Source organism: Carassius auratus, chromosome 30, assembly GCF_003368295.1.
Source record: "Carassius auratus strain Wakin chromosome 30, ASM336829v1, whole genome shotgun sequence".
Classification (NCBI taxonomy): domain Eukaryota; kingdom Metazoa; phylum Chordata; class Actinopteri; order Cypriniformes; family Cyprinidae; genus Carassius; species Carassius auratus.
Genome location: NC_039272.1, coordinates 703715 through 719181, shown reverse-complemented (window position 1 = coordinate 719181; position 15467 = coordinate 703715). Strand labels below are relative to the sequence as shown.

The following is a 15467-nucleotide window of genomic DNA, read 5'->3' as shown; positions in this document are numbered from 1 at the left end:
GCAGTTGTGTTTTTTTAAATCACTGCAAAATGTACGGTGTTAATGTGCACTTATGTTATCTGATGGTATTGCATTATATCTTAGTAGCGATCACTTTATTATTCCAAAAAACTATAGATAGAGAATACTATGAAATCATCATTGTACATGTCGATTTTGTGTGTGTGTTAGAAAAAAAAAAGAAAATGTATTGTTTTAAATTATTTATTAGTAATTTTAACTAAAAACATTGAAAACACACTATGAGGGTATTACAGGAACTTACTCTTAATAGTTTAACAGTAAGTTCCTGTAATACATACCAGGGAAAAATGTAAAACGATCTAACCAGACATTTCATGTAATTTAACAGTAAAATGCTGTTAATTATACCATTTTTAGAAGTAAAACACTACAACTCTTAATAGTTGCATAGCTGTGAATGAATAAAGTGTAAGAATCGTTATTGCTATTTTTCCATCTAAATAGATTTTTATATGTTCTTCCGGGCAATTGCTGTAATTTTACAGTAAAATGCTGTTAATTGTACCATTTTTAGAAGTAAAACACGACAACTCTTAATTGTTTAACAGTACGTTCCTGTAATACATACCAGGAAAAACTGTAAAAGATCTAACCAGACATTTCACGTAATTTTACAGTAAAATGCTGTTAATTGTACCATTTTTAGAAGTAAAACACGACAACTCTTAATAGTTTAACAGTAAGTTCCTGTAATACATACCAGGAAAAACTGTAAAAGATCTAACCAGACATTTCACGTAATTTTACAGTAAAATGCTGTTAATTGTACCATTTTTAGAAGTAAAAAATGACAACTCTTAATATTTTAACAGCAAGTTCCTGTTATGCATACCAGAAAAAAACTGTAAAAGATCTAACCAGACATTTCATGTAATTTTACAGTAAAATGCTGTCAATTGTACCGTTTTTAGAAGTAAAACACGACAACTCTTAATAGTTTAACAGTAAGTTCCTGTAATACATATCAGGAAAAACTGTAAAAGATCTAACCAGACATTTCATGTAATTTTACAGTAAAATGCTGTTAACTGTACCATTTTTAGAAGTATAAATGTATAATTTACAATCATAAACTGATATTTCCAGAATGCCGTGCGTGACACATTTGAAAGTAGCATTTTATTGTGCATCGTTGAAATTCACTGATTTAGATTTCCAGTTTTCTTGTTTGCAAATAAGAGTTTTACATCGTAAAATTATACTGTGTTTACAGTTTCTCTGTATTCTTTTACTAAATTATTCTATGGAATTTCCGTTTTACTTTGCAATGCACTATTTCCTTGTATTCCTTATATAGTGTAGCACATTATCCATAACGAATGCACTAAATCATATTTCTTCAAAGCTGTGTAAACAAGTCACACAAAACAAGCTGGAACCCTTAACAAGAACTCACACTTACCCGTATGGTTTAATATTTGTTCTATGGACAAAAGAGTCCATTAAGCAACAATGCTGCATTTTTACAGCGCGTTACAATTTAAAACTTTTTATGGGTGAAAAATGTTTATGAAGCTTGTAAAAGTCATGCAGCCACACAAATCACAGCATAAACCTAGTGCTGAATTAAACTTTCTCTCAGCAACTGCCTGGAAGAACATATAAAAATCTATTTAGATGGAAAAATAGCACTATTCACAGCTTACACTTTATTCATTCACAGTTATGCATTTGGCAGTCACGTGCACATCTTATAAAGATAAATCAACAAATAAGTATGATTATAATGGATGTACACCCCTTTTATTCACATGCATCCTTTATCATCACAGAAAAAGTCTAAATTTGATATTTTGACATGCTACTTAATGTCCTGAATTCTCTGCCACTAATTTATTTCAACTGCTCATTTAACAGCGTCACTTAAAGTTCACATAGGAGACGTACTAGCTTTTACATGACTGAACTACTGCAAACAGACTGACACTAAAGTCACTAAAGTTTGATCACCTAGAAGCATTTCTGTAAAGACGAGAAGTGAAACAGTGTCTTCTCACTCTCAGTGGTTATTTGCAGAATAAACAGGTCTTGATTTTGACGCAGAGACCTCACTGAGATGCCAGTCTCACCAGAGGCCCCTGATAAATAGTGCAGAACTAATCCAGGATAATTTCAGGGAAGGCACTACAGGTCAGCTTCTTGTTCAGACCTGCTCCGAGACCAGTTTGATGCTGTAAGCATAACAGTTTAAAGGACTGAAGAGATAAGACAAGGATCAGGGAAGTGGTCTTAATAACTTCAAAATAACCTCATAATGCTTTTTACAGCTAATTAACAATGTTTTATGAAGCTGTTTCACAGAGGGAACATTCACCTGTTAATTAGTCACCTTCAGGGTGTGTTGTTTTTAAAATACACACTCGAGTTCAGGTGAATAAACCTGCCATTCTTTTCTTTTACTGCTACACTTTTTTTTTTTACTCGAGTGTATGAATGTCTTTTCTTCCTGCTCAATGCATTGATTTCATCAAACAAAAATAATATAATAATTTCCAGTCAGGCTTTCACTTTCTGTGCTCTAACAAAATCTATCATCACTCCCAGCTCCTGTTGCGTAACCAGAAATTACACATGGTAAGTGTGTGTGTGTGTGTGTGTGTGTGTGTGAGGGACTGACTCTGTCACGAGGCAAATACAAAGCCCTGCAAATGTGCTGCCAAAGAATAACTCACAGTACAGAAAGACTGGCGGACATTAGAGCGAACATTGCATTAAAAATAAATAAAAATAAGAATAAGAAAAAACATGCATTTGCTAATCTGTTATTTATAATAAAATGTTTTCACTTCTTCATCCAAAGTGTGGCTAAACAGAAAGTGGTGGACTGAACTGAAGACTAAACCAGGCCTAAACAAAAAGACTTTTCCTGCCACTATGCATCTCTAGCATTTTAGCTCTGGAGGATGCCACAAGGATTTCTCCTCGTTCAACAGCTGCATGTGGATGAATGCTATCAAATGGTGTTGATTTGGAAGAACTGAAGGTTCCTCCCCAGATGATACGCAGTAGATCCATCAATGACAGCGACAATGACAGGAGAATCTCTGTTCATTATTTCATCATTAATAGATGAACTCCAGCTTTGATTCTTTGCTACAGAAGCAACTTCCCAAGGTGTCGTAAAATCGCCCTCTTCTCCATTTATCATTCTCAAGACTTTCCTTCTTTCTTTTCTTTCCCTGCACTCAAAGATCAGTCAAAAAAAACCGCAGCCACTAATTTAAAGCCCATTTGCTTCCCGCTAACTCTGGTGACTGCAATTCCTGCGCCTCAGGATGGACAACTGCTAATTAAATTCCCCCCTTTTTTTTCTTCGCTTTCCTCTTGCTTTCTTTTTGGGAGCATATTTTGTTTTTATACCGGTTTTCCGGTCTTAACCATGCACAGGAAAAGTAAACAGTCTCGTCTTTTCCTTCTCCTTTACATACCAAATATGAGCTGAGGTATGTTGTAAGAGTTTTGAAAGACAACACATTTTAAGACAAGTTTTAAGACAATGTAAATTGCAGTCTCCAACCCATTATACTTCAGTAATCCAACACATTTCCAAGTAAAACAAGTCAGTTACAAAAGAAAGCTTATTTACGGCACACCATCATTTTCTTTCACAATTCAGACTATTTTCTCTAGTTTGAGTTTATACCTTACAACACTTGACTTCTAACGGTCAGAATTGCAAAATATGAATTTCAGACTTCTCATAAGTCACAATTTGTGAGATTAAAAAAACCCCTCACAATTCTGACAGAAAGACTTTTCTCACAATTCTATGTTTTTACGTCTCATAATTCTATTATTTACTTTCCATCACAGAATAAAAAAAATAAAAGAGATGAAAAAAAGGTTAAGATTTTTTTTCTTGCAATTTCAAGTTTATATTCACCTGAACTCGAGGTAAACACACACACACACACAAACACACACACACACACAAGTTAGCTTTAATAAGGTTAACACTGCAGGGAGACGCAAAGGGCTCACCCAGGGTCACCGAGAGTTTAAAAATGTGGCGTCCCAAAGAGGTCAGCAGCATCTATGCTATCTTTACAATCACCAGAACTACGCTAAAAACCCACAGACGTACTTAAATCTTAATGACGGACTGCTAGATCGTTTCCTAATCTTTTTATTATAGCCCTTTCATGCACTGAAATAGCATTGCACACAAATGAATTACCACAGAACCCCAACAAAAGTCATCTGACGATACAAAAAAAGAACTACAGGCACTCGTAATCATTTACAATGTTAATCCTAAAACTGTTTTGCTTTCTTGATTTTACAAAGAAAGTAATTAACTGCAAAATAAACGTGTCACCATCAAGATCTAGTCTACTACTACAAATCTAAATAGACTAATAAATGAATAATATCAGGGGTAGGCGATGAATAAATAAATAAACAAAATAAATAAATACTGAAGCACAATGAATGAGAGGCAAATGTAGATTTACAAAATATATAAATTGAGTTTTTATTGTATAAAAAAAAATCTCAAAGTCTAAAAATATAAATGATGCAGCCTTTTGATTATTATTGTTATTGAAGAAAATCTAAAAGAAAATAGACAAGCTACAGGCTTAATTTATCATCATAACCCAATGTTGTTACTGTTATTCATTCTAGTATAAATTTACAAAATATATAAACTCAAAGGTTTTAGTGTATTAAAAAAACAATCTCAAAGTCTAAAAATAATGATGCAGTATCGGATTATTATTTTTATTGATACAAATAGCAATAAAATAAAATTATAAATTATAAAATAAAATCTAAAATAAAACTAGTCATTTACACATGACCATTGTAATAATTTACCATTGCAACCCTAAATGTTTTTACTGTTAATTTGACCAAAAAAAAAAAGTTCTAATAAGCATGTCAAGAACTTGACAAAAGCTAATAATAATAATAATAATAACAACAACAACAAAAGATCTAAACAGAAAAAAAACATTAATGTAGAGAAAAACTCTGAAAGCCTAAAATGATAAGAATGATGCCTCTGCTACTGAAAATAAACAAATAAACATAATATAAATTAGTAAAAAAAGCATACTGAATGAGGGGAATATGCAAATTTACATACATTCATCCACACATATACATACATACATACATATATATATATATATATATATATATATATAAATATAGACAATTCTTAATGTAAAACATAAAAAAAACAGACAAATCTTACGAAAAAATGAAAGATATAAAAGCAAGTAGGCACTGAATTATGTGTTAACATATTCATTAAATGAATGGAGCTTCAGATTGAAGATCATCAGGAAGTTCAGAGCTGCTCATGTGCTGCAGTGACTGAGGGCTGGTCGATGTGAATGACTTTAATTAAAGGAGCATGTGCTCTCTGCATTCTCTAATCTAACCCACCTTCAAGTGTGTGTGTGTGTGTGTGTGTGTGTGTGTGTGTGTGTGTCATATCAGGACACAACTCTGTATAATGACATGGGTAAGACACAGGTATTACAAGGAGAGGGTGACTTATGAGACATAACCCATGTCCCCATTTTTCAAATAGGGTTAGGGTTGGTGAAGGGCCATAGAATATACAGTTTGTACAGTATAAAAACCATTACGCCTATGGGATGAACACACTTTACACAAAAACAAACGTGTGTGTGTGTGTGTGTGTGTCAGTGAGGGAGACACTGTGTATGCGTCTGTGTTTTTGTAATGGGATCTGCGTTTGGGGAGCTGCATTTCTCCCCGGGCAAACAGAACAGCAGGTTTAGACTCGGCCTATACATGACCACAATGGCTTTCAGCGCTCAGATTAACCCTTGCAGCGGGGGGGGCAGCACTTTGATACAAGTAGAAAAAAACGAGGTGTCTCCGTTTCAATGAAGGAAACTCCTTCTGATGGAAACTCCTTGCATCTTCTCACACGTTCATTCTGCCTTTCATTCATTTATCTTTCTCTAGGCTGTTGTGTATGAGAGAGAGAGAGAGAGAGAGAGAGAGAGAGAGAGAGAGAGAGAGCAGGGAACAGGAGAAGAACTCTCCCTCTTGCTCCATTGTCCCTTCTGCTCCAGAGAGCTGTAATTCAACCACACAATCCCTCTCTGCGCTCACACGTCTCACACTTCACCAGCCGAATCTTTACCTGACCTGAGGCTACCAGGTGTGTTCTCCAGTCCAGTTCTCTCCAATTCAGCCCGGCCTCAGCAAAGACCAATCGCACATGAGTTCTGCTCAACATCTCCGTTGTTTCTCCTCGATGGCAATGAGATGAAACGCAGTGCAGATGGACTAGAGTTTCAGAAGAGCCAAAACAGATTTGGCAAAACTATTTCTCATTAGAAGAGGATTTGGTGCACAGTCACCAAATCAGTATAACAACTTCTACAACGAATGTCGAACGGTCTTTGTTGGAAAGGAATTTATATGTTATCTTCTCTATGATATACATCGGTCGTGCCACTGTTTTCCTGTGGGTGTGTAGGGTTGTTTACACTATATTTCCTAAATACGCTGGCTGTTTTGGTGCCATTCATATAATTTTCCATCATTTCAATGCAGCTGACAGTCACTGAGGTCTATGGGTAGATCACATGACTGTCGTAGTCTGACATTAATGACAACGAGATCGCAGTGTGACATGATCATCACGTTCGTACAGTCTGGCAAGCAGCAAACATAAAGGACTATTAACATTCGCACAGTGTGTAACCGAAGAAAAAATAAATGCTGAACTAAAAGTTTCCAAAAGTGGAAACCTCCGTTTAGAACTTTCTTTTTTCATTGTCAAAGTGGAATGGACCTTCAATGGAAGCACATAAATCTCAGATTTGATAAAAAACTAAAATATTAGCAATATCATGGAACCTTGTATTTTGATGTCATTGAGTATTGGGGTAATGTTTTTTTAAGAGGCTCCTTATACTCATCAAGGCTGCGTTTATTTGATCAAAAATACAATTTCTTTTTTTTTTTTTTTATATCATTGCAATTTAAAATCTATTTTAATATACTTTAAAATAAATTGTATTCCTGTGAAATAATGATGTATTTCCAGCATCATTGCTCTAGTCCTCAGTGTCACATGATCTTCAGAAATCATTTTAATATACTAAATATAATTAATATAATTAATATAATAAATGTTGGAAAGTTGTGCTGCTTAATATTTTTTGGTACACTTGGGATACTTTTTTTTAAGATTAATAAAAAGTTATATACACCACCATTAAAAAGGTTGTGGTCAATTTTAATTTTTTAAGAAATTAATACTTTTATTCAGTTTTCAACGGATAAAAAAATACTTTATAAGCATAAGATACCTCTTTAAAAAAAAAATTTACTGATCCAAATTTTTTTTAGACAGTTTTGAGTTCCAGCTGTCTTGAAAAAATATAGCAAAAAAAACTTTTTTTTATTTTTGCTCTGAATCTCCCTCTTTCCTTTCCTCTCAATCCTTCGTTTCTCCTCGCCTCCCTCCGTCAAGTCCTCAACTTCCTCTCAATTAGCAGGTGTGTGCTAACGCTTTCTTCTCCCTTCTCTCTTTCTGTAGCCCTCCAAGTCACTCACAGCTGACCCCCTCACACACACAGAGACCGGAGCATAAAAGAGTCTTAAAACTCCAGGACGGAGCTTAATCCATGAAAGGAAAAGTGAAAAAAAAAATCCTGCCAAGTGGCTCAGCCCATCCCAGCGTGGCACGGCGTTCAAAGAGAAACACACACATATTATTACCGCGTCTGGCAGACACAACATTACACGCTCTGTTCGCAGCACCACCCTCAAAGTGACGCGTCACGCATATTCGGCTCGATTCGTTTGGGAAAAATCCACAGGTGCTTTGGTTTTCATTCTGTTGTAAACACCAAAACAAAATACTTCCCAGAGGAGCTCTTTGAACCGAGACACCTCCGTCAGTCTCCCTCTCTCAGCCTTGTCTTAAGCTCCACGGGTTTCTTTTCTTCTCTCTTTAAATAGAGGGCCAGGACTGTGACAAAGCCATGATTTCATACTCGCGGAGGAACAGAAACCTGCGGCCAATCAGAAGAAGCTCCGCCCACTGGGAGAGAACCTTTGACACCAAGTAAAGGAAAGCCCAGTGAGATAATATCAGTAAGTTGAGGCATACACAAATACAAGAGAGAAACCCCAGAGTTAGGGCCCCAACGGCGCTTTGCGCTTCAGAAAGCGTCCCCTTTCACCCCTCACCCCCTCCTGCTACTCCTAGATGGTGTGCATGCTAACAACCAAAACTAAAACCCAGTACATGCTGATATTTCTAACAGAGCGGTTATCCATAAACTACTTTTCGTTAATTTAACTAATACTGACCTTGAACTAAAAACTAAACAAATGCATTCATGCTCATCATCACGACACAGAAAATCTCCTAGAATTCAGACTTTGCATTCATTTATCAGATCCATACGAATCATGCATGAAAGAAAAGTGTAGAAAGTCAAACGATAGCTTTATGTGCTTTACAGATGAACTTGAAGTCTTTGTTCATTCAAAATATTGATCTCACAAAAAACGTTACTGATTACTTTTTAAAGCTTGTAGTTTGTAATCTGTAGTTAAGTACATTTCAAAAGTAAACTTCCCAGCCCTATATATATATATATATATATATATATATATATATATATATATATATATATATATATATATATATATATATATATATAATTATCCCATAGGAATTAATATTATCCTGAAGAGATAATTCACATTTTTTTATTTATTATTAGATTAAGATCAATGTTGGAAACAGTTGTGCTGCCAAATATTTTTTTTTTTTGGAAACCATGATACTTTTTTCAGGATTCTTTGATGAATAAAAATTTTAAAAGAACAGCATTTATTAAAAATATAAATCTTTTCTAACAATATAAATCTTTGCTATAACTTCTTATCAATTGAACACATCCTCGCTGAAAAGTTTTAACTTCTAAATAAAAGAAGAATCCAAGAATCCTGAAAAAAGTAGTATTTTTAAGCAGTTTTCAGCACTGATAATAAATCATCATATTTTCATGATTTCTGAAGATCATGTGACACTGAAGACTGGAGGAATGATGCTGAAAATACAGCTGCGCCCCACAGAAATAAATTATATTTTAATGTACACACAATGCATAATGAATACACACAATGCAATACACACACAGTTTATAAAATACCATGTATTACCCATGTTACATGACCATGATCACTTAAAAGCAGATAATCACACACACACACACACACACACACACACACACACACACACACACAGAAGCATGTGGACTGATGCAATGGGAACGGGAAAACTCTGTATGCGGTCGGGAGATGAAAGGACATAACCCCTCAAACAGTTTTGCATGTGTCAGAGCAGAGAAAAAAAGAAGGATATCATGCTGGCAAAGAGGCAAAAAAAGAGAGAGAGAAAGAAAGAAACCAACCAACAAACAGACCAAAAGAGGAGGGACCTGCTGGGAATTAATGAAGTACTTTCACCAAAGAAAAAACAACTAAATCTGTGTACGATACACAAAAAGAGACATGTTTCTGTAAATAATAATGTACACCATTAAAGATTTGTGCCATTAAAAACAAGCAAAACCCGAGCTCACTTTATTAATTCATGACACGCCTCCAATTCAAAACAGGCTTCTTATTGGCTCCTGAGGAAACCAGTGCACAAGGCATCAGGTCAGACACGATCCATAAACACTTTAAACTAGTTTCCTGAGGATTCCCGATGAAATGATGAGACTAGTGTAGGTGAGAAAGAGCGGTGCAACAGAACAAAAGAAAGAGCAGGAACGAGAGAGGAAGCAGGAGAGGTGGGAGGTGAGCTCTCTCTGGACAGAGACAGGAAACAGAGGAAGAAACTGTGTACATATACATGTCAGCAGGGCAGCTCCGTCAAGACCTTACACATATCAGAGGAGCCTACATGACCTTTCCTCAAATACACACAGGGCAGAGTGCACCCAACCCGAGACGCTCGTGTCTTTAAAGTGAAGACAAACCATTCACGTGACCCACTTCATGTTGCATATCACTGTAGGTAAGGAGTTCTGTTTGGCATCAAATTGTCACATTGTTTTGTTAAAGGTTCTTTATGCAATCATTAAGACTAAAAGGTTTCTTCTATGGCATCGCAGAGCACATTTATTATTAAGAGTGCCATCACTCACCCAAATGTCATCACTTACAGGTTTGGAACAATGTGATTGTGAGTAATGGGAGAATTTTACATCCAAATCGAAAATGTGGATTTACTAATTCTTGGACAAAACCAGTTCAGAAAAAAAAAAAAGAAAAAAAGAAAGTGTGGTCTGGCTTAAAATTAAATTAAATTAAATTAAATTAAATTAAATTAAATTAAATTAAATTAAATTAAATTAAATTAAATTAAATTAAATTAAATTAAATTATTTTTAATAATAAAATAAAATAAAAACTAAAAAAAACTAATGGGAGAATTTAACATCCATATCGAAAATGGATTTACTAATTATTGGACAAAACCAGTTTAGAAAATTAAAGGAAAGAAAAAAAAAGAAGTGAGGTCTGGCTTTGTTTGTTTTTAATGAAATGAAATGAAATGAAATGAAATGAAATGAAATGAAATTAAATTAAATTAAAACTCAAACCGAATAAAATGCTTTGTTAAAAGTTTGGGAGTATCTGCAAAAATAAGATGCATGTTGACTGTAATAACGACAGCTATTACGCTTCTTTTGCATATGTTTAATACAGTGTGAAATCCATCCACATCAGTGAAAGAATACAGATATTTGAAAACCATGAACTGAACATCATGAGGTTACTCATTTCAACCAAATACTGATTTAGTTACCGGGGGGAATTTGTTCAATTTTTTTATGTTTATTATTATTATTATTATTATTGTCAATTTTGAAAACAACTATGCTGCTTAATATTTTTTCTAGAAATCTTGACTGATTTTCTTTCAGAAAAAAAATATGAACAACAGAGCATGTTCAAACAACAGAGGAAAGATAAGAGACAGTGAAAGGAGAAGAAAAACAAAAGTAATGGCATGGGTGGCACAGCAGGGACACGCTGGCACAAGCGGGTCAAAGGGATGCTGGCGAGACCTGACAGACACCGATGCCCGGACTAGAAACAGAACCCCAGCCGAGCGCAGGCCTATATCAGACGGACGATTACCACAGCGACTCTCTAATTATAGCACTGGCACAAAAGAAGGGGAGGATGTTTTCTATCCCATTATTATGAAAGAAAAAGAAATGGAATGTGTTTACCCCCGTTCACCTAACATGAACTTTCCGGAAATCATATCCGCTGATGTTCAGAATTTTGTTTTGAATGCTATCAGTGTTTGTTTTATGCTAAGTGTCGCCAATAAAAAAAATATGATGCTCTTTGGCAAATCTGTATACGGACACGACACGCTTCAAGAAATCAAAGATCTTAAAACAAGTAAAAATCACACAGTGTGCACCAACTTCCCATGTGTCAATAATACAACAGCAGAAAACTAAATTAATGCTTATTATTGGAATCCAAAAGAGACAAATGTGTCATGTGTAACGTTAAGCCCATTCCAGCTTTAGACATGGGGAAATATTTATCTGTTTTAGAGCAAGAGCATCCTGCTGAGTATAAATGTGTGGAAATCTTCAAATTTCCCCATAAAAAGATCAAACACGCAAACAGATATTGGTGTCCTGAGACTGCAGAAAGCTCGGCCAATTAGGAAACGCTTCATCTGGATCTGGATTTGTTCAGTGCGTCTAAAAAGCGCAATGGTAGCCAACACCACACTGAAAGTATTTTAAACTGTATGCATTAAAGTGGAATCCTTGCTGCCAAAACTGCCTTTGCCAACATGAAAATATGCATAAATAAAACTATTTTAGGGAAATATACACATTGCATTGCCATTTCTGAACAGAACTTTGATCTAATCTACTACAGTAAGACATTGAGGGGCATGCTTACCTTGCCCAGTACAGTAAGGCAGCTGGGGTCCAACTCGGGCTGCTCCAGTTTGACCACTCCGACCCAGCCATATTCATACAAGTCCTCTTCATCGTTATTGTTACACAGGCCCAAAGGGTGCATCTGAAAAGACCAAGAAAATGTCCTTCAATGTTTCAATCCAAAACCAAATTCTAGTAACACACTCATCCATTCCCAAAAAAAGACAGATTAGAAAGCAGATTTTTACAAAGACTTGATTGCAAGACTTTAAAAGCTTTAAGAAAGATTGAGTGAAATGCATGGATTTTATTTCAATAAATTTACATAGAGTTTCATATTGCAAATTCACTCTTCTTGGCTCAAATGCCATTTTCAGGTGCTCCAAGTGTGAAATCTAGCGCTTTTGATGTGTTGAAAATTGACAACATGGTTGTTTATCAATGGAAATCTTCCATGAGATAAAACTCACCCTAAAATGAAAAAAAAAAAAAACTAGGTTAAAGATTGTTTGGGAATTTCACAAGTGCTGAATGAGGCCATGAATTGCTTGAGAATGGCGGTTTATTATTTTATTAGTACTATTATCTTCACTAGAAAATCCTTTACATATTGGTGCACATTGATAATATTGGTGCATATATGTGCGTATGCATGCATAAACATACACATCACCAGGACAACTGATTTGACCCCTTCCCAGCCCATTGCTGAGAGCTTCTGGCCAAATATGCTAAGAAGTGCTACTCCAAATGAACTAATTGGATTACCACCTTGAAAAAGCTGATTATCATCTTAACTCTGTAATCAAAAGCCACATCAGCTCCCAAGAGGCCTTGGATTCCACATTTGCATAAAAGTTAGCTGATATTGTGTTTTTTTCTTATTTAAACTAACAACATATTAAAGCAGGGTGATCATGGATACCCTAGTTGTCATGCAAAAATATAAGTTAACATTAAGATCATGTGGCTCGGTGGTAGAGCATTGTGTTAGCAGCGCAAAGGTTGTGGGTTCAATTCCCAGGCAACACACATACTGGTAAAAAAATGTACAGTATATCCTGAATAAATTGCTTTGTATAAAAGCGTCTGCTTAATGCATAAATGTAAAAAACTCTGGCTGAACGATGCATTTACTAATCAGTGGCAATCTACAATGCATTCATTGGGAACCTTGCATTTAATTTAATTAAGCAGCAGTTTCGCAAAGAAGTGGCCCGTCAGAAGTCAATGATGGCAAACCAATGTGGCACATGGCTGCTAAACAGATTTATATACATCTTCCCTAATTTCCACGTAGTTTAGCCTAGCCTCCTTTTCTGGAGCACGCTGACATTGCTTCCCAAGTAACTACGTATTGATATTGATAAGGTAGGCTAATTTGCAATACCTGAAATATATCATGCAAGAAAAGTCACACACTAAAACTGAGAATTCAACTGCACCTGCTACCGTTTGCATTCTGTAATCCTATTTTACAATACACATGCACAAATAGTCATGTTTCCCCCCATGCCGCCCCAACACATTTCCCCTGTAGTCCCCCAACAACGGCTGCATGCACAGTGGCACATTTTCCCCAATCTCCCCCTTTTCGGTCCATCATTCTGCGCTTTGCCCAACCATCTCTTCTACAAGCACCAAAAGAGGTGTCCCTTGTTCAGCACCACCACCCTCAGCGCCTCTTGTCTCTTGTATAGACGTTCACATGTGTATATCTCCTTTCATGGGCAGTGTTCTGTATGAAATCACAGTGGAAATCACTATGATGACAGTTCCACCTTAGGCATCAGCGGAATAATAAAAGGTCAGATTGGTGAGGTACATAAAGTGCTGCAATGGTGTAAGTGATTCTCAATGGAGCTAGCCATGCAAGTTCTCTCTATACATGGAATATGGACAGCTGCCAATGTGCTGCTTAGTTTTCACCCCCTTTATTTGTTTGTTTGTCTTTCGCTTGCACCAACAGATGATGATAATTATAAAAGGATGAAATGTACACATAAAGGTACACTCTTCTCAATAACGGTAACACTAAGCCTTCAAAATATTTGTCTTTGAAAAATAGCAAAAAGGAGAGATGGACAAAAGCAAACTGTTTGTTCTCCTCTTCACCTCTGAATGAGGGTTGACGTGATTTAGAGTTGGTCAGAAACATTCCCATCTCAAAAAGAAAATAAAACATCAAAATGCCACTCACAGCAACTCTGTGAGACACTCACTTCACTGATGCTTTGATCATCAAGTATTTCAGCCTCCTCAGCAGAATCGGTCCAGGTAGCAGAGTTTCTCCTGCACCCGTTTAAGGCTTTTCTTCTGATGGGTTGGCGGAGTTTGATTAAACTTATTGAGGGTTCAAAGCATCCTGCAATTCAAAGAAAGCAGCATGTGTTTGCAAATCTGCCGGGGGCCAATTCATAACAGTGAGGGCCAGCTTCAACTTAAATCAAAAACACTCATAAAAATATTTGGCCAGGCTTGGTTTCTTTCATTGTACCAAATAGTGATGGCCGATTCGTGAACGAATCGTTCAATTTAACCAGTTCTTCTTAGTGAACCGGTTGAACCAGTTCAGCAAATTGAACTGAATCGTTTGAAACGGTTCACGTCTCCAATAAGCATTAATCCACAAATTACTTAAGCTGTTAACTTTTTTAACGTGAATAAACACGTCGGTTTTCGGATCACCAGTACACTGAACCGAAAAACCGTTTCTTTCGGACGCGTCTGATTTGAGAACATAGGAAAGTGTGTTAAACATAGGAAAGTGTGATAAATCTTAAAAAAATAAAAAATAAAAAAGTTATTTTATGTTTCAATCTGTATATTGTAGATAATGTATAGGCCAAAGGCGTTTTTCAGGGAAGTTGGACAATAATTAAGACTCTGTTTAATAGGAATAAGGGATGATTTATGAAATATCTGTACTGTATATATAGATGATGATGACACATTCACAAATTGAGTTCGTAGTAAACATAACATGAACACGAGTAGAGCAGCTGATGAAACTGAACTGCAGCACGTAAATTCATTTAATAAAAAAATACATCGCAATGGATTATGTATAGTAAGTGGATCATGGTTTCTGCTTTTCTTGTTGAAAAATGTTAACTTTTCATGATTATGAGGTTTTTAACTGACTAAAGTTATGATAACTGACTTATAAATAAATAAATAAATAAATAAATAAATATATATTTGATAGACGTGACGCCATCTCCAATGACGTCATTACGTCGAGCGTAAAAGTACCGCTGAACCGTTTTTTTTCAACCATTTTTTTTTTTACTGGATCCACATTGAATGGATAAGAATTGAACTTCCCATCACTAGTACCAAACAGTAGGACCTTTTCATTTAATCTCGATCTTCAATCTCTGTATACTGTAATAATCGGAACAGGTAGACAAAAATCTTGCAGTGTTATTTTAGATAACATTATAAAATGTATTCATATTTTGTTTTAGCTTTTAGTTTTATATTTCAACTATCATTTTA

The 15467-nt window shown here is 35.5% G+C and overlaps 1 protein-coding gene across 1 annotated transcript in view; it reads right to left on the bottom strand.

The window, feature by feature from the left end:
• The window catches only part of LOC113048756 (E3 ubiquitin-protein ligase znrf3-like), a 28385-nt gene extending 13835 nt beyond the window's left edge, over positions 1-14550 (bottom strand). Inside the window, exons 1-2 of the mRNA XM_026210585.1 lie at positions 14189-14550; positions 11986-12108 (exon numbers count right to left, since the gene is read on the bottom strand). Coding sequence (XP_026066370.1) covers positions 11986-12108 — 123 coding nt within the window. The 5' untranslated portion in view covers positions 14189-14550. The remainder of the gene's footprint in view (positions 1-11985; positions 12109-14188) is intronic.
• Positions 14551-15467: the final 917 nt, after the last annotated feature.